Below are 24,096 nucleotides of genomic sequence, written 5' to 3'. Positions count from 1 at the left end.
GGAGGAGAACCTCTCTCGACCTACTAACTGCACCCCTTCTAATACACCCCAGGATGCCATTGGCCTTCTTGGCCACAAGGGCACATTGCTGACTCATGGTCATCCTGCTGTCCACCAGGACCCCCAGGTCCCTTTCCCCGTGCTGCTCCCCAACAGTTCAGTCCCCAGCTTGTACTGGTACATGGGGTTGTTCTTACCCAAATGCAAGACTCTACACTTGCCCTTGTTGTATTTCATTAAATTTCTCCCCACCCAACTCTCCAGCCTGTCCAGGTCTCTCTGAATGGCAGCACAGCCTTCAGGTGTGTCAGCCACTTCTCCTAGTTTAGTGTCATCAGCAAACTTGCTGACCATGCACTCTATTCCCTCATCCAAGTCATTGATGAATATGTTGAACAATACAGGTCCCACTACCAGCCCTTGAGGGACTCCACTGGATACAGGCCTCCAACTGGACTCTGTCCCATTGACCACTACTCTCTGGCTTCTATCTTTCAGTCAGTTCACAATCCACCTCACTATCCGATCATCCAGACCACACTTCCTCAGTTTAGCTGTGAGGATGCTGTGGAAGACTATGTCAAATGCTTTACTGAAGTCAAGATAGATCACATCCACTGCTCTGCCATCATCCAGCCACTGGGTGATGTCCTCATAAAAGGCTATCAGGTTTGTCAAGCATGACTTCCCCTTAGTGAAGCCATGTTGACTGCCCCTAATGACTCTCTTATCCTTGATATGCCTAGAGACAGCACTAAGGGTAAGTTGTTCCATTATCTTTCCCGGGATGGAGGTGAGGCTGACTGGTCTATGGTTACCTGGGTCTTCCTTCTTGCCCTTTTTGAAGACTGGAGTGACATTTGCTTTCCTCTAGTCCTCGGGCACCTCTCCCGTTCCCCACGATTTAGCAAAGATGATGGCGAGTGGTCTGACAGTGACATCCGCCAGCTCCCTCAGCACCCGTGGGTGCATCCCATCAGGACCCATGGACTTATGGATGGCCAGGTTGCTTAACTGGTCCCTAACCAAGTCCTCATCAACCAGGGTAGACTCCTCCTCTATCCTGACTTCCTGCTTCTGAACTCAAGGACTGTGGGTGGATCCTACCCCACCTCAAGTCCTGGTGTACCTCATGGCAGTTGACTGTTGGGTAACATGGCAGGATCTGTGCCTTCATAGCCGTAGAAACAAGAAAGCTAAATTATGTCAAAATAATTTGCAGCCCATTAAAGCTGGTTTTGAGGTGTGTTATGTAATTGTGGTAGCAGTATGTGGGCTTTGGTAGCAGCTGCAATGCTATCAAACTTTAAAATAGAGTGTTTCTTATGTACGCAGCCTTTTTCAAGCTTTCATAGCATCACAGGATAGTTCAGGCTGGGAGGGAACAAGATGAGCTCCCCCAGCCTCTCCTCACAGGGCGTGTGCTCCAGCCCTACCATCTCAGGGGCTTCCACTAAAATCCCTCCAGTTTGTCAAAGATTGCCTTGTGTTGCTGAGCTCAAAACCGGAAGCAGTATCTAAACAAGGGCTTCCTTGGGTTACTGTCAGTTCTGTACTTTGAGAAATTGCATCGCATCGGCACTGTGTAAAAGCTGATCTTGGGAAGAACTGGCAGCCAAGAGAGGTTCTTAAATACCTAAGGAAAACTTTGTTTTCCTTAATCATCACTCTTTGGGACCTGACATGGGTGTTGATTCGTGTTTGTCAGGATAACCAGCCACTCTGCTGGGAGCAGCTGGATGCAGAAGCAGAGCAAAGCCAGGGTGTAGTGACTCCCTGGATGCCCAGCAGCCATGACAACAGAGTGAGCTGTGCTCCCTTCTCATGTAGTCCTGTTTCCCCAAAGCATTAACAGAAATTACATGGCCTTTTATTTTAAGAGGACAGAGAGTTTTCTAGAAATACTATTTTGAGAGCTCTCAAGTTGATTTATTCTGTGCCTCCGGTTCTGGGGCTTTGTGCATGGTTTGTTGTTGCTAAGACTCAAAGCGTGATTTGACACTTACCAGGATAAACCTTTGCAGTGTGAATGCTGCTTTTTCTTTAAAGGTGCCCTTAGACAATGGGAATTTGGGGTGAAGAAGTATCTTCTGTTTGGGTGGTGATCTTGTTGAAGCAAACTCTGCTCAAGACTCTTATTTTCAGGCTTCTTTTTTTTTTGGCCAGGATGTTTGTCCAGGTATGCCTGTACTTCTACTGCAAATGCTTGTGGCGCTGCCTGAAATTTGTGGTCAGGAAACTAACAGGTCGATGTGAATTGCAAAGGATCTGTTACAATACCAAACCTGGAGCTGCCAGAACTATGAAAATAGGTAACTGCAAAATACTTAGCTCTGCATGCCTTTGTACCTTTCTGCATGTGCTAAATATAGTATGGCTTCATTCTTATAAATAAATAAATAAATAGTTAAATGAATCCAATATAAACTTAGCTTGTCTGACATGATGCTTTCAAATACTGTTCTCTTACAGAGGCATCACTGAAAGGTTCAAAAAGTAAGGTGAGTGAAAGGTATTGCATTTACCATTGTTAACTTCTGTTGAAGAACAGCTTCTGTAAAAATTAATGTCTGTTTAAAACCTCTTTTTAGCGGCTGCAAACTTCGGTAAGCGTTCACCCTGATGCTATTGAAAAAACTATAGATGACATCATGGAGCTGAAAAGAATTAATCCAGATATAAATCCACAGTAAGTTCATGGTTTCCTTACAAAACAAATGGGAATTATTGATTTCTTCAGTACCTAGGTCCATGGAGAACTGGTTTTCCATAGCTATTGTGGCACACAATTTGAAGATGAATTCTCTCTCTCAGCATAAAACTACAAATTCAACTTTGCTGTCAAAAAGCTGATGGAAAAACAAATTATCTTTTACGGTAACTGTAATAGGCAAGTCCTGAGTCTCTTTTTGCCTAGCTGCTTCCTGAATCATGCTGTCTTAGTATATCGTTGATGCCTTGATTTGTTGGGGCCACTTACCCAGGGATGAAATACCACCAAGGCAGGTAGTCCTGGCAGTGACAATGATGGCTTCTTAGCAAGGCTGTGTGCAGTCTTTTGAGTAGAGAAGAAATCATCCTGTTGTAACCTATAAAAACAGTGTACTGGTTTACCTTTTAAAACTGCTTTGAATTATCCAAACACAAATCTTAATGATACAACATAGCTAATATCTCTTAATGCTACAAGATGTTAGTGGTAAGAGGAGATTGACAGCAAACCGTTACGTTTACAAGTGTGTATTTTAGGAGTAAGTGGCAACATTTTTGTGATTGCCTTACCTCTCAGCCTCTAGCTTAAGGCACAAGATGGTCTAGGTCATGAATCAGTGGGAGAAACGTAGACAGTTGTATTATTCAGGTCATCATCTGAGATTCGCTTCTCTTCCCAAACTTGAAATTGCTGTATGTAATCCAAAATGGACATCCATAAATTGGTAACTGCTTTTGTTCAAGTGGGCAGCAGCAGCAGGTAAGGTGATCCCAAGGTCTTGCTGGAACAACAAAAACCAAAAGCTCAGTTGGAAAAATATAAATTGTTCTGTCTCATTACAGGAATGACTCCCCACCTCCCTCAGTGAATATGACAGTAACTAGGTAGTCTTAAAATGAGGTTCCACTCATCATAGAGGAAATAGAGGACACTGTGTGTCTCTAACTTGAGACACAACTGTTGTGAACATGACCACTGTCCCCCTGGCTTGAAAAATGGCCGTCAACATTAAAGAAGAAAAGAAAATAAAAGAAATAAAACAACTCCTTATCATAGATGAGAGCCCTGTGAAGATTTTCTGGAAGTGGGCCCAGAAGTTTTTCAGGGGTGTCACTTCACAAGACCTTGCCCACACGACCTTCAAAGGGAGGGTGATGAAAGAGCAGCCGCCTCAAGTGGATGGAGGGCCATGCTGAGAGGCTGCCCATCTGAGGAGGGTGTCACAGCACTGGTGCTTTTGTGTACCACACGATGCCAATAGATGAAATTCAGGAAGAAGTCAGCAATGGCAAAATTAGTAATGGTGACATATGAGGAATAACTGCAGGATGTAAATGTGCAGCTCAGAGCCTGGCCCGTGGACATCAGTAACTGCAGCAGTAGCAATCGGGCTGATTGAAGTATTCGCTTCTCAGTGTTGGACCCTTGGGTAACAGGATGCAATAATTCCAAGAAAAAGCAAAGAATTCATTAAAATAGTATTTTTTTGTGACACTGGAGATCACCATCTGATTCTCCTCATGGCACTGCCTTTGACCTCTGAAGAAATGCTGTCTTCTCGAAGAGAGTGAGTGCAGAGGTGCAGATGACTTCTGCTTGCTTGAATTAGGCCCCTGAACCTTAAGTAACATATTGAGTGATCTAGTCCTAATATAAAAAAATATATATAAATAAATAACGCCCCCCTAAACTATATTGTGTTTAATACACATGGTGTTCATATGCTTAGCACAGAACAAATCATAGAATGGTTTGAGTTGGAAGGGACCTTCAAGGTTGTCTAGTTCGACCCCCCTGCCATGGGCAGCACGTTCTCCACTACATCAGGTTGCTCAAAGCCTCATCCAACCTGGCCAGGGATGGGGCATCCACAACTAAAGGCTTAATTGTTTTTGAACTAGAACTCTTGCACTCAGCATTTTGCAGGACTGAGTCTTTCATCCCCTCCTTGACCCTAGTTTGGTGAAATATCTTTTCAAAAGATGAGGAATGGGGGCCTGGGGTGTGCAAGGTGGTGCCACATACATAGAAACACACCCTGCTGCTAAATTGCTCCTTATATTAATCATAGATCAGCTAAACTTTAAGCATCTTCACTGAAGTTTTACCTGTGAGCTGTTTATTTTATACTAAAGTTTTCTGGAGAAATTTCAGCAAAAGCAGGTCAGCTATTTCTTTAGACAGAATTAAGGAAAATCCCTTGGCTCACGTACTCTTGAACACAAAAAAACCCGCATCCGAACTGCGTTGTTCAGAAGCTCTAGCCTTCTCTTGCATAGTAGAGACTTGAAATCTCCTGGGGTAAGGACAAGGGGACATGTGTCACACTATATGTGTTTCTGCAAATCTGTATGCGGTCGTTTTTGTTAATGTAGCATCTTTGCAGAGCTGAACCAGCATCCCAGGGGTGTTTGCGCTGAGCTGTTCTTGAAGGCTGTGGGCTGCTGTGGCCTGAGGAGGAGGAGACAGCCCACAGTAATTTCCCTTTATCAATGCCTCAGAGATAAGTGTGTACATTTAGTGGTGGGAGCAAGTAGGTTGAATAACCAGGTGGTGACACGTGCAGTCTACACTACCTATGGAAGCAGTCCATGAAACACTCCCAGTTTTGGGCTCATCTCCATCTTGTGGAGCACCTGGAGCTGAGTGTGGTAGAGATGCAAGCCCGGGCAGGTTGTTCCTGTGCTCTGAGAACTGCCACAGCCAGCACAGGGGTGGCAGGAACAAGGTGTAAGGCATCAGCAGCTCACCCACATCCTCTGTTTGACAAGGAGGAGGGCAAAAGCTTAATGAAAATGAGAGTAGGGAAACTAATTCCACCCCCCACTACCCCATGAATAACATTGCACAGAACGTTTGACTGGCTTTAGATAAAGTACAAGTGTGGCTTGCTTTGTACATGTTGTGCAACTTGGAATTTAAAAATATATCTATATTTGAGTATAAAATTGCTATGCTTTGCTGTTGCCTGTGGTTTTCTGCTCTAAACTACTGTGAGGTTTTAGAGTAGTTAAAAACATTATGGCTGTGGTTTAGTGATGCGCATTCACTTGCAGTCTTGTCAGGCTTTCCAGCTTTCTTTTAAATACAGCCTGTATGTAAAACCTTTGGGTATAGCAAGTGAAGCATGTAAAAAAACCACAAACAAACAAACAAACAAAAAAACAACAACAAAAAAACCCAAAACAAAACAGAAAAACCCCAAACAGCAGAGAGGTATTCTGCATAGGTTATTCTGAAAGGGTTATAGCACAAATAGCATGAAATTGCAGCAAGAGAAATGGCCTAATGATGACATCTCTGATTCTGTAGATTAATCTCAAAAGATAAGTGGTGAAAATCCTTCTGCTCAGAAAATCGAGCATTTTTATGGAATAAACAAAATGTTTCAGTATATCAAATGAGACAGATGAGGAACCTGTGCAGATTAATATCAGTGCAGCCTGTGTTCCACAGAGAAATGAAGATACAGATTTAACTGTGCCCTCCAAATTCATACTAGGCATTCAGATCATTTCAGACATTATTAAAAATTAAAGGGTTTATTCCCATATTATTAAGTATTCTTATGCGTGCGGCAGTTGGATACTGCATAACTTGTATTGAATATTATACAAATCTTAACCTAAAATTGAATAAGCCATTGTAATTTAAAGCCTTTTTTGTGTGTGTTTTGGTGGTCTTTTTTTAAATGATGCATTAGGGAATTTAAAAAGGAAATGTAAAATCAGCATTATGATGAAAAAAGAGCCCTTATGGTGATTCTTAGTATGAGCCCCCAAAACAAGTTGCCCAGAGGCAGATCTTTGAACTACATTACTTTGGATTTTTGGCTTCTTTATGCTAGCTTTTGTGGCATGGAAGCAAAACGAATATTTTTAGCTTTTGCTGAGTTTACTCTCCCCCTCACTCATTTTTAAGTTCACATCTCTGGTCTCAGGGCATTGTTTGAGAAGCTGCTGTTTGAACAAGGGGAAAAATTCAGCGATATGCTTGTTGCAGGCATTCAATGGTGCTGTGTATATAATTATAATGAGACTTCAATGTAAAAATTCACTGTTCGATGTTTTAAAAAATCCCAAATTTTATCATCTAAGGAAGGCACTAAATAAGACTGCATTTCACAAGGTCTTGTTTAATGTAATATTGATCTCTTGGAAAATTCTCCCGTTGTAATTAAAGTCCTATACTATTGATTGTAACATTATGTGAATTAAACAGGTATGTGTGCAGTAGTGCTGTTTCATGGCTGCATATGCTTGAGTTGGATTATATTGCTTCTTTCCCCCCATCAGGTTGGGAGTATCTCTTCAGGCATGCCTGCTGCAAATCGTGGGGTACAGAAATCTGATTGCAGAGGTTGAAAAGCTGCGCAGAGAGCCCTATGATTCGGAGAATCCGAAACATGAGGAAATGCTTCTGAAGGTAGGTGCTTAAGAAGTACTTAGAGGGCATCCTTTGTTCATGTCAGCTCCAAACAGCCTGTTTCATAAACCTCTTTAAAACATTAAGGCATTGTTGCCTTCCCTCATTGTGTACCTGTTTCAAGATAAGGCTATACAGCATGTTAATCTGCTCTGGGTGTAACACCTGCCAAGCAAGCAGCTCCCTCCCTGGCTGATGAATGTGTGTCCCTTGGCTGGACTATATCTAGGCACTGGATCCTCACCTCTTACTGCAGATAACAGCTCTGTGCTGTGAGGTCTGGAAAAATAGCCCTATGTCCTACTTCAGTACAGCTCTCTTCAACATAAGAAGGGTGTTTTTCTCTCTTAACCAGAATAAAATTTTTTTTCTTCAGTTTCTTATATTTTTGAAGACATTGTCTGTGCATTCCAATGGCAAACCTCTAGCTTTCACTGTGTGGGATAGAAGGGGTGAGAGATGGTGACTTACACATTTATATTTACCAAATATATTTTGAAGTGAAAACAAAATTAAACTGTTCTTTAGATCATACATGCACAGTGATGAAAGCCATACCAATTGGGTTTTACTTACTTCATGCTATCAGGAAAGCCTTGCACAGGAGTAGATAATGAAAGCATTTTTTAAGGAAGATGGTCTTGAAGCCATAAGCAGAAGGAGAGCTAGAGAGCTCTTATAGTAGAAAGGAATTCAGGAGAGAATAAAGGGAGTGGAAAACAGTCTGATAGCAAGTACCAGTATTTCTTCTGATCCTGTTTCTGACCATAGCTAGTTCAAGGTGCTTCAGAGAAGTGGCAAGAGGCATAGAATAGTGATAATGAGCTTATCTACAAGCAAAATGTCTTCTTACAGAATTTTTAGAGGTCTTACAAAAGCACGCCGCTGGTGTGGGGTTTTTTTAATTACTTTAAACAAAATATTGAGAACTTGATACCTGTGCTTCTGCATCTGCCTGACTTTGGCTGGAATTTTTGCAGCACATGATGATGAATTTGTCTTCCACACTCTAGTTTGCAATATAGTGCTTTACGCAAGTTAGTGCTTTACAGTGGGAGCTTCTGGAAGTTTTACCTTAGTTACTTGGGCTTCCAGATACTTCAAAAAATCCCAGTAAGTGTCTTAAATAAGCACTTATGGATGCAGATAACTATCTCTAAAAAAAAAAAAAATATATACCTCACATAGTCAAAAGTGTTCCTGTAGGTGTCTGGAAAGTTGTCTTTAAGGTTGTCTCCTTGCTGGGAGGTAGAAGCCTTGCCAAGGAGGAGTCAAAATCCAGAGCTGCCCCTGAAGGAGTGCTCCAGCCACTAGGTAGGATATGGGGTAGATGGACTCTTCCTGTTTAAGTCCTGCTCTTGTGCAACGAAACACACAAATTTTTGCAAATAGAGTGGGCTTTAACTAAAAGATCAGAGGTTTACCCAGTGAGGAAACCTGTGTCTTGGAGGTGGGAGATCCAGGTGCCAGCCTACCATGTTGGTCCCTGAAACTACCAGGTACCTCGCTGCAGGTTTAACAAGGGCCGTTGGCTCCAGGAAATCATTCCTAAATGCATTGGGCATCTGCATTGCATAGAGAGCAAGAAGTTGGGTCTGAGGATGGGATCACAGGTGAGAAGTACCGAGGAGCTGGCTGTGGTCTTCTTCCCGGCCACCTAGCCTGTGAGGGCAAGGTCCTGGTTCTTAGATGGTACTGAGAATCATGTCAGCAATGACGTGTAGTGACGTAAGTGCTTTAAAAACATAACTGCATGAGAATAAAAGCAGGATGGAAACCAAGCGTTCGTCTGAGGGGAGATTAAACAGTGCAGCTTATGCTGTCAGATTCGTAATGTTAAAGAAAGTATCAGTTTCACCATCTGCCTCCAGTGTAACCTGTGTATTAGCACTTGTTTTGCTTTTAAAAAAAAAGCAAAAAGGCGGTTTGCTTTTGCGAATTCTCATGTCAAATGGAAATATGTCCAAAGGTTTAATTCCGTTTCCAGCCCACGCTGGGGAAGAACAGGCCATTTGGTTTTCATTCCTTCTAGGTATTCTGCTAAGTGATCTCTGCAATGGGTAATTCAAGATCCCAAGTCTATCATTTATTCATGTTTACCAGGAGGGCACTTTATGAATGAGAGAAAGATTAACTTAATGTGATTGAACTAATGAATAATACTGTATTTACTGTCCATGGATGAACAAGAAAGATAGCAAGCATGATCTAAACAATGAGGCTTTATGCAGTCATTACTAAATGAAATCATTAAAGTTTTAACCTTCCTAAGGCACTTCATTTTAAATGCAGATGGAATTGCTAAAATTAATACAGTTTCTGGGGTTTTTATTTGGGAAATGTGCATACAGCTCTTTCCCTTGAGTAGGCTTTGTCTAAGTGTATTTCTTGAGGCCCTGCTCGCCAACTTATGGTTTATAGAGAACACCTGATTTCTTAATACACTTTGGAAAGGGTGAGTTTGTGATATGGCACAAGGCATGTCGAAAAGTATGTACTTGTCAGGCATGTCAATTTAGGCTGCTTTTAGGTGCCTAGCGACATGATATTAAGGCACTAACGTCGCTGGACCAGTGCAGCTAAGTGGATTTATTCCAGCTGAGAATCTGGCTTGTTAAATCACTTTGTCCTTTTTTTTTTTATGTGGGATCAATGAATGATTCACCCCTTAGTTAAATATGAAGGTGGCACATGCTATTCTTGTATGGACTTTTTTTTTTTTTATGTTCTCCAATTTGCTTTTCAGCACTGTGATAGCCAAGTCAGCACTCTCGATTTATAACCATTCCAGAGACTTGCAAAAGATGCGGGAGAAAAGATTTCTGCGAGCCGCAAGGACCTAAGGGCTGATTGCCTGCCGCTCTGTCAGTGATTTACAACCAAATTCCAGCCCGTTCCTATCTCTGTGCTTATGGAGGCAGACGCTAGTTTGACGCACAAAGCGTGAACAAGTCCTTGTACGAGACATTACAGCAGCTGCCGATAAGGTTGGGGGGGCCTTGTAGGGCTGAAACACCTGCAATATGTAACAGTGATTTGGGATTTCCCCCTACGCGCCTCGCCTCCAGGAATTTAATTTGATTTTATGTTTGGGTTGCGGGGATAGCGATGTTACGTTAGAACTTAGCTTGATTTTAAAAGAAGAAAAAGCCATACTAATGTGTGGAAGTTTAATCATGTTTTACCTGTAATCTTCCTAGTTGTGGAAATGCTTGAAGCCCAACTCGCCACTGAAAGCTCGGATTTCGAAGCAGTGGTGTGAAATTGGTTTCCAAGGTGACGATCCTAAAACAGACTTTAGAGGGATGGGTCTCCTGGGCTTATATAACTTGGTGTAAGTACGTTCCTCTGTAGATGGGTTTATGTGTGTCTGAAGTCATGAAAAGCAGCATTTCTTGCCAATTTTTAGCAAGTCTTTGGGAATAACCTATAAAAGTGTTGGGGACTTCATATTAAAAAATTAAATAACTTGTTAGCTAGCTCAATTTTTGGATGGTTTCTCTTCTCCAAACGGTCTCCTTTCTTTCAGTATTCCTAATTCAACTCTGTAATACTACTTGCTAAGCCCTTTTTTTCAGTTTTTCTGTAACACAGTAAGTTAGCACTCTCGTCCCACAAGAAAGAAACTGTAAAGTATGTTTTCACCAATATCCAGATCTCCTTAAACAAAATGCCCTGGAAGTGGGTAGGTGAGAGGGTTATATTACTGTGCAGCTTTCTTGTTTGGGAATTTCATGCTGAATTCTTAGGCAAAACACTTGAAATGCAGCCACTGATGGCAGACTTCTGTAGTTGGACTGCTGCTTCGATTTCTGTCGATACCCGAAATTAAGCAGTGAGTTTACATCACTGTTCCCTTCCGCCTCACACACACCAGGTGTTGGTACCATATCTGTGGTTGGTAATTTGGGAATCGATCAATGTCTGTTATTTCCTCCAGCTCTTATGTCTGCTGCAGGTAGTTACGTAACTTAGAAACATTTGGTAAAATAACCTCTCCCTGTGAGGGGAAAAAAGAAATGTTTTCTGCTTTTACAGATTGAAGGACATAAATCATCCACTGTCTATCCATTGTTCTCTAGCAAAGCTCAGTTGAGGATCTGGACTCTTGACTCTGGCTTTAAACTTCCATTGGAGATGAATCCCTACTGTGTATTTCATTTCTTGGTCTCCTGTGATGACTGTTACTTTGCTTAATGAATCTGCCAGACTAAGAACCCTGAACTGCTTTGTCTTGAGCTCAGCAGCCAACAAGCTCTAGTAATAAGCAACTGATTTTCTGTAGGGTGGGTAGAAAGGGAACCCTGGTAATGCACGTTCACTAAGTGCTTATAGGATTGCTCTTGCAATGGGAGGCTGCTTTTATTTTTCATTTTGGGGGTATGAGTGTTAGCTTAATGAATTCAACATGTTAAGTGCTACTTATATTGCATAACATACATAGTGAAGGTGAAAAGGGTAAATATGGGCAGCTTAGTATGATTTAAGATGCTTTTTTGTTGTGTTTCTTTAACAATTCACCCTAAACATCTATATCCACAGGTATTTTGCTGAATGGGACACTGAGATAGCACAGCAAGTTCTCTCTGATTCTCTTCAGCCTAAATACAGGTAATGCTTGAGACCAGAAAAAATAACTTGAGAGAGCACTGTGCTGGCTGGTGTTTGGGGGAGGGGGCTGGGTTTTTTTTCTTTTTGTTGGGCATATGTTTTGTGGTATTGTCACACGCTATCTGTTTTCAAGTACAGAGCCTGAAAACTGTGCAAGTCCAAGAGGCAAACTTGTATACTAAATCTTAGAAACAGTTAAACTTAGTGTTAAATATTTTCACTTATACTTCTAATTTCAAGTGAATTTATGTTTTTGTTTACCTTTCTTTTAATTCTTTTGTCTTTTCGTAATGAAGGGAAGTCACTAAGAAGGAACTAAGGTATTTTTTTTCTTTTCTTTTCTCTTAGTTTTATGAGACCCTACATGTAAATAAAGATCAAACCATACATATAACATTTGGCATGTTATAAACTGAAAGTCTCTGTTGCAACACCAAGAGATCCGTATTCCTTTCTCTAAAGTTAACTTCAATGTAGCTGATGGTGCAGCACTGGATACATCTGAGCATGCTTATGTATAAAGAATGAAATCAACCTTGCTTGATGTGCCTAAAGTGCTATACTTTAGACCTATTTAGTACCAGACTTAACAAATAACTTTTGGGTGACTTTTACCTGTAGGGAAAAAAGTCTAAGCAGTGCTACTGTGGCCACAACAGCTGTGACTGACTTGATAATCAAAAGTAGTTTAGGCCAAGGACTTGTTAGCACAGCTGAAGAGCCCCTTTATTTATAGTCACATATTCTGTCTGCCTTGACTAGTGATGGGTCTAATCTGGCTAGTCTGTTGTCCTGACTGTTGAGAGATCAGGTACCTTCAAGTGGCAAAAATTTGGTGTTGTGAATGACTTGTGAATAGGAGGTTTATTTCATAATTGTTGAGGGTGGAGGAAAGATGCCTCTTAACCAGTTACATAGTCACCAGTTGCCTTAAAAGACATTTTTCTTCTGCCAGTAATGCTAGATAGCTATACAGCAGGTCCACGTCTGAATCCTGTGAAGGTTTTGATCTCCTCAATATTTTGTGGTTGAGTTCCCAATGGTGACAAATTCTGTGACAAAAAAGCACTTGGAACACATTAGTGTTCTTCATTTACATGTTTGATTACCAAGGACTGTCTTGGAGTGCTGTGTGAGCATGTGCAATGTCTATCCCTCAAAAGAGAGTTTGGTAGGAGACTTGGTGGTGTTGGTGTTAAGCTCCTGGTGGTGCTCGTGGTGTTCTTCCTGATGTGGTTGCTTAGCAGCCGTGCTGGTTTCTGATGTGATCATGATCAATGTTGTTTCTTTTTCTGTTGAACTGTATTGCTTATGCACATCCTACATGTGCCACCTTTATTATTCAGTGTTTGCTTGGGTTTTTTTAACTGATGTTATGCCGCAGCCTGCAAAGATGGTTAGGATTTTAGAGAATGAGTGAAGACTGATGTATTCCTGTACGCTAAGCCATTTAGGAGGTGAAGTTTTGTCCTCACATGTGCCACCTGGTAACACTCAGGTCAGGATGGGTATGAACCTATTTAACATCTTTAACACTTAATGGCAACAATTTTTAAATACCATATTTACAGGAAGCTCAGAGGTTTGTTTTTAGTGTAGTATATATTTACTGTATTTCAAGTATAGTCCAAGAACAGTGCTTTCACATATAGCTGTCTATAATTGGAGATCTAAAGCTTACAAACTCAGATCTGTCTTACCAAGGCAAACTCCTACAGGAGAATAAAGCTCTGCATTACTTTGCCAAATAATAGGAAATACTGTTCCTTATTTTTGATGCTTTCTAATTTAACTGGACATAAAAACTTTCTATCAGAGGAGTATTTTGCCTATTTATTGCCTCAGGTGAATACATGACACTCATCACTGGAGGCATGATCTCTTTGAAAACACAAAAGGCTAAAACCATCTTTGTTTATGTAAAAGAAATGTAATATTTTCAACTTTTAGTACAGCTCAGACTTAATTGAAGTGAATCATCTTTGTGGTCAATATAGAAAATAACTGGCTTTTACTGAGAGTATTGACATAGGTGCGTACTTTGAAATGATGATACAAGTTTATCAGCAATGCTATAAGGCCAGTTACCCATTTGGAGTCTTTTTATAGCAATCCATTTAGTCAGAAGCAGAGTTAAATGTGATTAGCCACATCAATGGAAGTAAAATGCTGTGTTCAGTCAATGTTATAATATCAAAAAAATTGAAAGAAAATATTTGTCAGTTAGTAATGTCTGGCAATATCTGGATTTCTTTTTTTTTTTTTTTTTTTTTTCCCTTAGCCAATTCAGCAAAGCTGAATGGGAGAAGAAAAAGTTTGATAAGGCAATCGGGTAAGTTTAAAAATCTTTTAAAATTTTCCACAAACACAACAGTTAACAATGACACTGTGTAATTGAGGGGAAAAAGGTGTTTCCTGGTTACTTTTTAAAGGAAATTTCAGTGTACACATTAACATTCATTCTCTCAATCACTCAATGATTCTGATCAAAGATTACAGGAAAAACAGTTTGAAGTAAGAATTTGGAAAAATAACCAAAAAAGGTAGTAAGGAGAAGCTTTCTCTGTATGCTATGAATAGTGCAGTGGTGTCTGTTTAATTCTTCTTAACATATAGTGTGATCAAGTCTCACTTCTTAGTGTCAGAGCCAGGTTCTGATCTGCTTTCAGGAAAGTATAATAGGGAAGAAATAGTAGTGAGGTTTCTTCTTTAACACTGGGTTTGGTATAGCTGTGTTATTCATGCGTTTGTGATTGGCTGTTCCTTCTGAGTGTATCTGAAAATCTGTTATACGATGTTTTAATGCTAATATTTTTCTGTGAAACTTGTCATTAGGCCTCATGCTGCAGTTAACTTCTGGACTACTTTTTTTTTTTTTTTTTTTTCTTATGAGATATATCAAAGGTTAAAGAAAAGGAAAGTATTTTGTTTTGCTTGATAGAGATAAATGAGAAAAATACCCAGGATAGTCTTCAGAAGACAGCTGTGTTCAGAGGAGGGAAAAGAAAACAAAACAACCTAATAATAACTAAACGAGTTTGCTTTTATTACTAAATGTCAGCGTGGGACATTATATGTTTTCTTGGGAAATAGTCACTGCCAGAAATGTCAGGATTTTATGCAGCATGCTCACAAATTAAGAAATAATTTCCAGTTTCTGAGTTCTGTTGTGCCTAAATATACTTTCCATGTTGATATCTCTTAGCAGGACAGGGATTTCTTTCATGAGTCTGATTTTCTTATTTCTGTTTCCAGCATGCTCTGATTTAAGGTGTTGCCTGTTTTTTTGGCCTGTGTATCTAGTTCTCTGTTAGGAAGAAATTGGAGATGACTCAGCTGGATATTTTTTCACAGGCTTTTTAGCCATATGAATGTCTCTATAGGACTGATTGTTGAAACCTGATGTTGCCAACTGTGGGTGATGACTTCTAGTGGGGCAGGTGGGTTGAAATAGCAGATGATGGGTCACCCTGCAGACACAGCCACCGTGTGGAGTGCTTGCCCTGTGTCAGAGGCAAGCGCTGGAGCATAGGGATGCCTGGGCTTGTTCCTGTTCTGGAGGAATGAATCTGTGCTGCTCCACTGGAAATGCTGGCACAGTGGTGAAGCTCCTGTTTTCACTGTGACCATATGTTTCACAAGGGAAACACTGTCATTAGAGTGTGCAAAGCAGGCAGGATAAATGTTTTTCTCATTTTCCACGCACACACACCTCCCACCTTGGAAGCTTACAAAGGAGAGAATTAGTACACCTCAGTAGCACACAAAATCTGCAGTGTCAGTGTCATCATTGTTTCTTAAAGAGTGCTGAAGGAAGACAAACTCTCCACAAATGTTGCTGCTACTTTTTCTTACAGCTATTCTTTTGCTATCGTGGGCATTAATATAACAGATCTCGCGTACAACCTGCTGGTGAGTGGAGCTCTGAAGACCCATTTCTACAATGTTGCTCCAGAAGCACCAACGCTAACTCACTTTCAGCAGACGTTCTGTAAGTGGTAGGGGGGTGGGAAATACGTAATTTGTACTCCTGCTAACACCTTTTCATACTACCTATACTTCTAAAAAAAAAAAAAACCTGCTGACACAACACAGAGGCTATCCTCCTAGTCTCTAGGATAGTCTTGGGTTCAGTTCTTAGTTGCGATGGATGGCACTACCAAACCAAGGGTTGAAACAAACAAAACAAAAAACCAAACAAAACAACCACCACGTGCCTGAACAAGTGACCTTCCTATCTTGTTATACTGGTTTTAAATAATAAGAAATTAAAGGTACTTTAAAGTACGTCTGGACATTGCTTCCCCATAATTCCAAATGTCTTAAAATATTTGTATCTACATTCAAGTGTTACCCTCCACCCTTCAGTAGAGTTGTTCTCCCCTCAAAATAATGCTTTTCCAGCCCTTTCCCCTGGATTCCAGCATCCCTCTACAGCATCCCTTTCATTAAATAGTATAGACTTTTCAAAACAAGGGTGTTATTTAGTAAGACTCATTCACCCAAAATCTTATGTGGGCAGATATACTGTAGCAGAGCTCTCCCTTTTGTCAGGGTTTCTGGGTTGCTGCCCTAGATAGGCTGCTGGTAGGAACTCTGGGCAGTTTACCCAGAAACCTAGCAGTTTATTGCTAGGTTTTTGTCTTTGGTGGTGGTTGGCTTGATAAATAAAAGAAGAAAGAGAAGTATCTACCTGAATATCCACTTATGCATCTTCAGGTCATCTTTTCATTGGAAGGGTTACTCTGTCTTTTCACCACATTCCTGACGTGCCCATGGCCTTGTGATTGGATGTGTCTAGCATGATTGGTCACACTTGCTAGCCGTTGATCTCATGGGGGACTTCAGCTTACCAAATGTCTGCTGGAAATACAATACAACAGAGAGGAAACAGTCCAGGAGGTTCCTGGAGTGTGTGGAAGACAACATCTTGACAGCTGGTGAGGGAGCCAACTAGGGAAGGGGCCCAGATGGACCTGTTATTTGCAAACAGAGAAGGACTTGAGGGTAATGTGATGATTGGAGGCCATCTTGGGTATAGCAATCACAAAATGATCGTTTTCAATTCTTGTAGAAGTAAGGAATAGGGTTAGCAGAACTGCTACCTTGGAATTCAAGAGGGCAGACTTTGGCCTGCTTAGGAGCCTGGTTGACACAGTCCCTTGGAAGGCAGGCTTGAAGGGCAAAGTAGTCCAGGAAGGCTGGACATTCCTCAAGAAGAAAATCTTAAAGATGCAGGAGCAGGCTGTCCCTATGTATCAAAAGACAAGTTGATGGGGAAGACCAGCCTGGCTGAACAGAGAGCTTTGGCTGGAACTCAGGAAAAAAAGGCAAGTTTATGACCTTTGGAAGAAGGGGCAGGCCACTCAGGAAGACTACAAGGATGTCATGAGGTTATGCAGGGAGAAAATTACAAGGCCCAATGCCCAGCTAGAACTTAATCTGGCTACTGCTCTAAATAAAAAATGTTTCTATAAATATATTAACAACAAAAGGAGGGCTAAGGAGAATCTCCATCCTTGTTGGCCACACCTCGAATACGGTGTTGAGTTTTGGGCCCCTCACTACAAGAAAGACCTTGATGTGCTGGAGTGTTTCCAGAGAAGGGCAACGAAGCTGGTGAAGGGTCTAGAGCATAAGTCTTATGAGGAGCAGCTGAGGGAAGTGGAGTTGTTTAGCCTGGAGAAAAGGAAGCTGAGGGGAGTCGTTATTGCTCTCTACAGCTACCTGAAAGGAGGTTGTAGTGAGGTGGGTGTTGGTGGTTTTTTCAAGTAACAAGGGATAGGGCAAGAGGAATTGGCCTCAAGTTGCGCCATGGGAGGTTTAGATTGGATGTTAGGAAAAATTTCTTCACTGAAAGAGTTGTCAAGCATTGGAACAGGCTGCCCAGGGAAGTGATTGAGTCACTATCCCTAGAGGTATTTGAAAGACATGTAGATGTGGCACTTAGGGACATGATTTAGTGGTGGACTTGGCAGTGTGGGGTTAATGGTTGGACTCGATCTTAAAGACCTTTTCCAACCTAAATAGTTCTATGATTCTATATCCTATTTTTGGTTCTGGTTTCTTGCCACATCTAAAATCACCCACCACTGAATTTAGGGGAGGAAGAGACATGTTTTAGTACCTTTACAGCATCTTGTTGCCAGTGTCAAAGTCTTTGCTGCAGGAGAGACTGTTCTGCTGGCTAAGCCTGGGACTGTGCCCTAGGACCAGAGTGTCTACTGACTAGCATGGCCAGTCCATCGTGATGACACTGGAGGGAGAGCTGGTTTTGATAGCTCTTCCCTCTACAGCCCATGCATGTATGAGTTATGAAGCGGTATAAAACTTGCGCAGCTCTCTAGTGCAGTAATGGGACAGTTAAGGTGGTGGATACTTCTACATGCTCTGCCTGCCATCCTAGGAAAGGCTTGAGGTTATCAAATGGACTTTGTCTGTTGATGCTTTCTCTACAATAAACTTTCCTTGAGCAAGGACGATTCATCCAGAGGTTATCTGTTTGAGTCTGACAAATCCCTGCTCTTATGCTCTTGAAGTGTGTCTCCTCTCTCTACTGCAATCATTCCTTAAAATTTCTTTCAAACCCAGTCACCATTAGGCTGCATTAAACGCTTACATGTTGCCTGACTGAACTGGACAGTCAAAATTACATTGCTCAGCCAGCAGCCTTGCTGGTAGAGGAATATAATGGTTGTATTGCATGAACCTCCTAAATGCTGATCCACCATGTCCACCTCATCCACTGCCCTTGGACTCTGTTGCCTTCTCTGACTGTACAAGCAATGCATGAAACTGCATTGCTTAATGGCATGCTCAACAGAATCACCGCTGAAGTACAGGAGGTACCTCTTGAAAATCCTCTAGATCTTGGGGGGGGTGAAGATCTAACAATGTTTTACATTTTATATAGTGATTTTTTATTTTTATTTTAAAGGGATTTTACTGACCTTTTTTTTGAATTTAACATCTCTTAGAATGAAACAGCCTGTGGCTGTTGGAATATATGGAAGAGATTTGAAGATGTACTTCAAGTACCTTTTGAATGAAATTTCTCAAATTGATGGGGGAAAAAAATATGGCTACACAAATATACCTTGAAATTTAAGTTAGAAGTATATTTGTTGTAATTGTCATACAATAGAAATAAATAGAGAAAAGCAATTAAGCCTTTTTTACAACAAATGCCCTCACTTTCTGGAATACAGAAATCTTACTTGCACTTACTGTCTTGGTATGAATGATTATACTTCTTCAATGATTCATCTGCTGTGGAAGTTGGGATCAAGAGATTGGGTCCAGTTCATTGAAGTCCGAGTGCTGGATGTAATGTTTTTCCTGTCAGTGAAACTCTGAGTTCAAGGCTGGCACAGAACTGAGAGGGTGAAGGCCTTAATCAGAGCCTATATATTTAATCCACTTTGGAATCAAATTTCTTCCTCTAACAGGGGTGTCTTACCGAAGCTAGTGGTTTTCTGTATGACCTTGTCTTTCACCTTTTCAGGATCACACGCCCAAGTGCTAACCAACATTTCTAGCAAGGTCATGCGCAGACAGGTAAAATTGTGCATGAGGAGGAAGTGTTAATACAGAAATACGTGATGGTAACTGTTACGTTACCTACGAGGACACTTTTTTTAGTGGAGAGTAAGCAATGTTCCCATGAGGAAACATCTGTGAGGCAGAACTTGAATATAAACAAAAGGCTGGTGGATCAGCGTCAGCAGCACCTTCCCCTGCTTTTATACTCATTAGTTTAATGTTTTATTTCATGTATCCTTATGTCAAGACGACTAGTGGCTTCTTGTATTTGTTGTGAGAAGTTCTGTCAATGTATAATATTCATCAAATATATGGTTTGTCCAAAATGGATTTAGTCTTGTCCCTGCATAATGTTGTGAGGTGTCAGACCTCACTGACCAGGATTCTCTGTGTAAATCATAATTGTTCATTGCAGGTTTCTTTCTAATTTTGTTTGTGATCTTTACATGCTGTATTTATCTCTTTTCCTTCTCCTTTTTTATTATTTTGTAGGCTACTTAATGCATGAATTTCACAAATTCTGGATTGAAGAGGATCCACTGGACATAATGGAGTTCAATCGTGTCAGAGAGAAATTTCACAAGCGAATCTTGAAACAGCTCCAGAACCCAGAGATGGCTCTGTGCCCTCATTTTGCTGCATCAGAAAGTTTAATCAATATGTAGTTACTCACGCTACTTTATCTGGAAGCACTGTCTCACTCTTGTGTTAGATCACTGTTCAGACCATCACCACCATACTGAATGACCATGGCGATTGTGTGCATGTCTCTGGTGCAGTATTCATCTATTTTTGACACACATACCGGATCCCCTCATGCTTCTCTTGTTGGGGATTTCTCATTTTAAATGAGTGCTCATATTGTGGCATTATGTAGTGTTACATTCTGAATTGATGTCCAGCGTCAGAGTTTTTCTATTTTTTTAGACTTTCCTCATAATTCAGCATTGACAATTGAATTGTATTTCTCTAGCTGTGTTTTCGTATATGTGGAATAAGTAGCTGGATCTTGTATTGTGAAAGCTTTTTAACTTCTTGGTATATTTTAAGATAACTACTGGCATTTCAAGCAAAATACATGTTTGGACCTCGTCTAGAAGATTATGTGTGTAGTTTAATCTGATGCAGGCAAACACATTAAAGTCCAGTTTTCTCCATGCAGCCATATATGCTTACTGCAGAATTAATGAGGCTTATGAGATACAAGTTTCAGTGAGAAGAGTTTATGCAGAATTACCATCAGACTTCACAGCTGCATGAATACCAAATGGTCTGGTGATGCTAACACATTCACAGTGAGCTGCAAACACACTCACAGCTACTGGATAGTGGCAGGGGCCAAAAATTGTATCATCGGGCTGTTGTCACCAACACCACCATGCTGAAGCATGGTCTGAATTCCTGCACATTCCTTTGAATATACAGGGGTGAGTATTTTGTGTCACATGTTGGAAGGCAACATGATTTGGTCACATTGTGCTTGGTGAATTCAAGGGAGCAAAAAAAATTTTTTTTTTTACTGCTGAAAACGTTGCTTTGATTGTCAATTCCGTTCCTATGAACTGGGAGAAATAATTGATTAGAAGGTTTAGAGCAAAACCACTTGAGTTTCCCAGACTACTTATAAAAAAAAAAATTTAAAAGTGGCAAACTGCCTTTTTTCTAAGAACAGGAGTGAGTAAAAGTGTCTGACACTAAGATTGTGTAGTATATTGAACAGCATCTACCATGGCATTTCATACCCATGGTATTTTTTACCTTCTAAGCAATCAATTTTAGTATTATATGTTTGTGTAAATCACTTGCATATGGAGATTAAATTGAGTAGTGTCCAACTACTTGTGAATTATATGAATAAATTATATGTCATTCTAAACTGAAGCACTGTGGGTTTTATTTTTGAGATCTGCAGTAATACGGACGAAAGCTATTTTACTTTAATGGGTCAGGTAAAAGGGGTTGTAACTGCTTTGTTGTGGTATTTCCCTAGTCTGAAGAGTGCTCTGTGCTTCCTCAGATTGGGTTCTTTGTACCATTTCTGGTTACAGCTTGGGCCATCACCTAATAAGCAAAAAATAAAGCAATGGGAGTGGTTGCAATCCTTTTTGGATTTAAGCCCTGTCATTTCTTTGATCAAACGTGAGCTGAGGATCAGGACTTCTCTGCAGGGCTGGAAACTTGCACTCATTGCTGAGTTAATCAGCAAAAATCTGTAGGTGTTGTGATAATTAGCCTTCGATGAATTTGGAAATATGGAACTGGAAATATTTATTGCATATTTTGCATGAAAATAAAAGGAATAAAACCTGTGCATGTTTAACTTGCATTGATTTTTGGAAAGTGATTATTTATAATCATTAGGTATCGAGGACTTCTTTGCATCGCTCTTGAAGCTTCTGCAATAAGTTCCTAGCAACAGTTTTCATGGTTTCAAATCTTAGTCTTGCTTTCTTTCCCTGCCCCACTCTGACTTAAATACCTTCTGCAATTTGTTAGGCTACGCTAATTTATTTTTAATAGTCTGCACTGGAGCTCATGGAGTCGGGGGGAAGGGAGACACAAAGGTCTCTGCTACCTTCTTACTGGTGTGATCCGCTCAATTGTTATGCCTTGTCTCAAGGTGTCAACTTCAAATAAAATCTGAAAATCTCATCTGACTGTGTCAGATTGTGTCACTATAATCTAACTGCTTTGGGTGATTGTTTTCCTGTCTTGCAGGGAGATGGATTTGATGAAGCTAAGTGTGAAATTCCTTCTCCTGTGGAGCCTCTGCATGCTGGTGCCTGTAGATCTTACTGTACTGCCCGCTCAGGCTTCAGCTTTGGTCTGGGACATCTTTGCTCTCAAAATCCTTATTGAACCTGGGGCAGAGAATGTCCCTGGTGACTGCCAAACTGTCTGCATGCTGCTGAGGGAGGATGTCTGTCTGGCACTGCCTTCCTTCTTCCCCAGGAATGGCCTGTTACCATTATACAAGCCTAAACTTTTCTTTGAAAAATTAGTATTTACACTATCACTGATAATCTCCAAACTGACCTGTGAGGAGCTGTATACTGCTTTTTCTAGGGTAGAGAAAATGAAAGCAGCAGCAGAAAGTGTGTAAAAAGTTGTTTCAAGAAAGTGGAGTCAATATTTATACTCTCTGCAGAGTGCAGGTTTTGGTTTAATTAAAAGTAGAGAAGATTTAGGTTGAATCTTTTGAAAGTCTTTCTACAGCCTCATGATTGCTGCCCTTCACCTGATGTCTCCTCTCCCAGATGCTCCCGTGAAGCCAGCTGGATGCCTGCTGCTGGGAAAGCATCATCCCTGGCCCTACATGGCACAGGCAGCAAGTGCTGCCTGCCCAGCATGTAAATCAAGCTCTTTGGCACCTTTCTTTTTTAACAGGTATTTTTCCGATGCAAATAATTCACATTGGCAGCACTATGCAACCCAGGTGTTTCAAAAAGGCACAGCTGCTAGTTTATATAATACAAGATGCCATACAGAATATGCCTCGCTTTGGGCAGCTGGATGAAAATGCAGTAATTGATGAAAACATGATATTGGCAGGTTGTGTGTGACTTAAAATACAGAAGTGTTTACCTTGGTCTGCTTAAAGCCAGAAAAAAAGAGACACTTGATGTTGTGATTCTTTAATTCTGTATGTGAAATTATGAAGTGTTGGCCCGTATTTCTGTACGTTACGGATTCAGTCACTGCCCGTACTACAGTGCATCCTTATGCTGGCTAAGGTGCATTCAAGTTGTTTCCAGGGCTCCTTCAGCAATGTAGGTGGACACTGGTTTGTCTTCAGTAGCCTCAGTGCTCCAGCAGCGTCTGCGGAGCCGGGGCTGTGAGTGCCAGAAGGATCTGCACCTGGGCTTTTGATTACAGCCAGTAGGAGAGCAAGTGTTGTTCCAGCTTCCCATCACTTTTTGGCTTGTAGCTTTTTTCTTCCTTTGGGGAAGGGAGAATTATTTTTGCTGAGGTTCTTACTGGCTCTTTCGGAAGGTACTTTTTCAAATGCTGGTGCCAGTGGGATTTCTAAGTACTATTTTTAGAAGCAAAGTCCATCTTACTTATGCAGTTTGTCTTGGAGAATTGTATCTCCTGGCTGTTTCCTGGAGCAACACTGAAGCTGGACTGGAAAATTTCCTGTTGTGTAGAGGGTAAATCGGATTAATCCTTTGTCCTCATTAATGGCAGAGCAATCTATAAAAGCACCTGTACCCACTGTGTGGTCTGTGCCGTGCGCCCTGTGGGGCACGGCTGGGTGGTGATGGCTTAGCGGTGCTGGCTGAAGCACTTTGCTGCAAGCAGAGAATTTTCAGCATGTTCCCAGTTGAAATAAATGCTGTTAGGTGGAGCAGGAGGCACGTGAACAGAGTGCTGATGCTCAGGTTAATGGGCCCAGGTCTGCCACTACTGACCCAAAGAATCACTGGTAGCATCATGCACAGCACATTGATTTCCTTTATGCAGTAGGTATCAGCATTTCCTTCCTAATCCTGCCCTTCACGGGCTGTGGTTAATTATTAACGTTCATTTGCTGACCTGTCCATTTCTGTCATAATGTGACCTGAGGTTTTTCACCCTTCCCCAGGAGCAGCCTATGTTTCAGGGTTGTCTACTAGTGAGGTCTTGCAGACAGGAGTCATTCCTGCGTGAAGTCTCGAGGAAACCTCAGTCTGTGGCTCTTGGGTGGATCTGATTGAGGCAGGAATCGGTTACAGCCTGAAACAGTAACCGTGTGCAGTTATACAAATGATAAATTCATGTGTTTGGCAAGTACAACTGGGAAATAGGGGAACTCTGCACTTCCC

At 41.1% G+C, this 24,096-nt stretch overlaps 1 protein-coding gene across 2 annotated transcripts; it reads left to right on the top strand.

Moving 5' to 3' along the window:
• Positions 1 to 2,152: 2,152 nt before the first annotated feature.
• Positions 2,153 to 19,956, top strand: ELMOD1 (ELMO domain containing 1). 2 transcript variants are annotated; one of them, XM_009992777.2, is made up of 10 exons: positions 2,168 to 2,312; positions 2,473 to 2,501; positions 2,592 to 2,689; positions 7,009 to 7,138; positions 10,339 to 10,472; positions 11,681 to 11,749; positions 12,046 to 12,069; positions 14,031 to 14,081; positions 15,607 to 15,740; positions 19,784 to 19,956. In XM_009992777.2, exons 1-10 carry the CDS (start codon positions 2,168 to 2,170, stop codon positions 19,954 to 19,956), a joined length of 987 nt encoding a protein of 328 aa, XP_009991079.1. The 2 variants fall into 2 exon arrangements, with proteins under 2 accessions (XP_086469726.1, XP_009991079.1); XM_086613600.1 differs by lacking the exon at positions 12,046 to 12,069 and having other exon boundaries at positions 2,153 to 2,312.
• Positions 19,957 to 24,096: the final 4,140 nt, after the last annotated feature.

Source organism: Tauraco erythrolophus, chromosome 1 (genome assembly GCF_009769465.1).
Source record: "Tauraco erythrolophus isolate bTauEry1 chromosome 1, bTauEry1.pri, whole genome shotgun sequence".
Classification (NCBI taxonomy): Eukaryota; Metazoa; Chordata; class Aves; order Musophagiformes; family Musophagidae; genus Tauraco; species Tauraco erythrolophus.
The sequence above is the reverse complement of the archived record's forward strand: the minus strand, read 5'-3'. Positions and strand labels throughout refer to the sequence as shown.

Bases quoted from the DNA above. Each gene is read 5' to 3' on its own strand.
- ELMOD1 (XM_009992777.2), top strand. From the start codon at position 2,168: ATGTTTGTCCAGGTATGCCTGTACTTCTACTGCAAATGCTTGTGGCGC. The intron at 2,690-7,008 runs GTAAGTTCATGG...TCCCCCCATCAG, and splicing joins AATCCAGATATAAATCCACA to GTTGGGAGTATCTCTTCAGG. The intron at 12,070-14,030 runs GTATTTTTTTTC...TTTTTCCCTTAG, and splicing joins GTCACTAAGAAGGAACTAAG to CCAATTCAGCAAAGCTGAAT.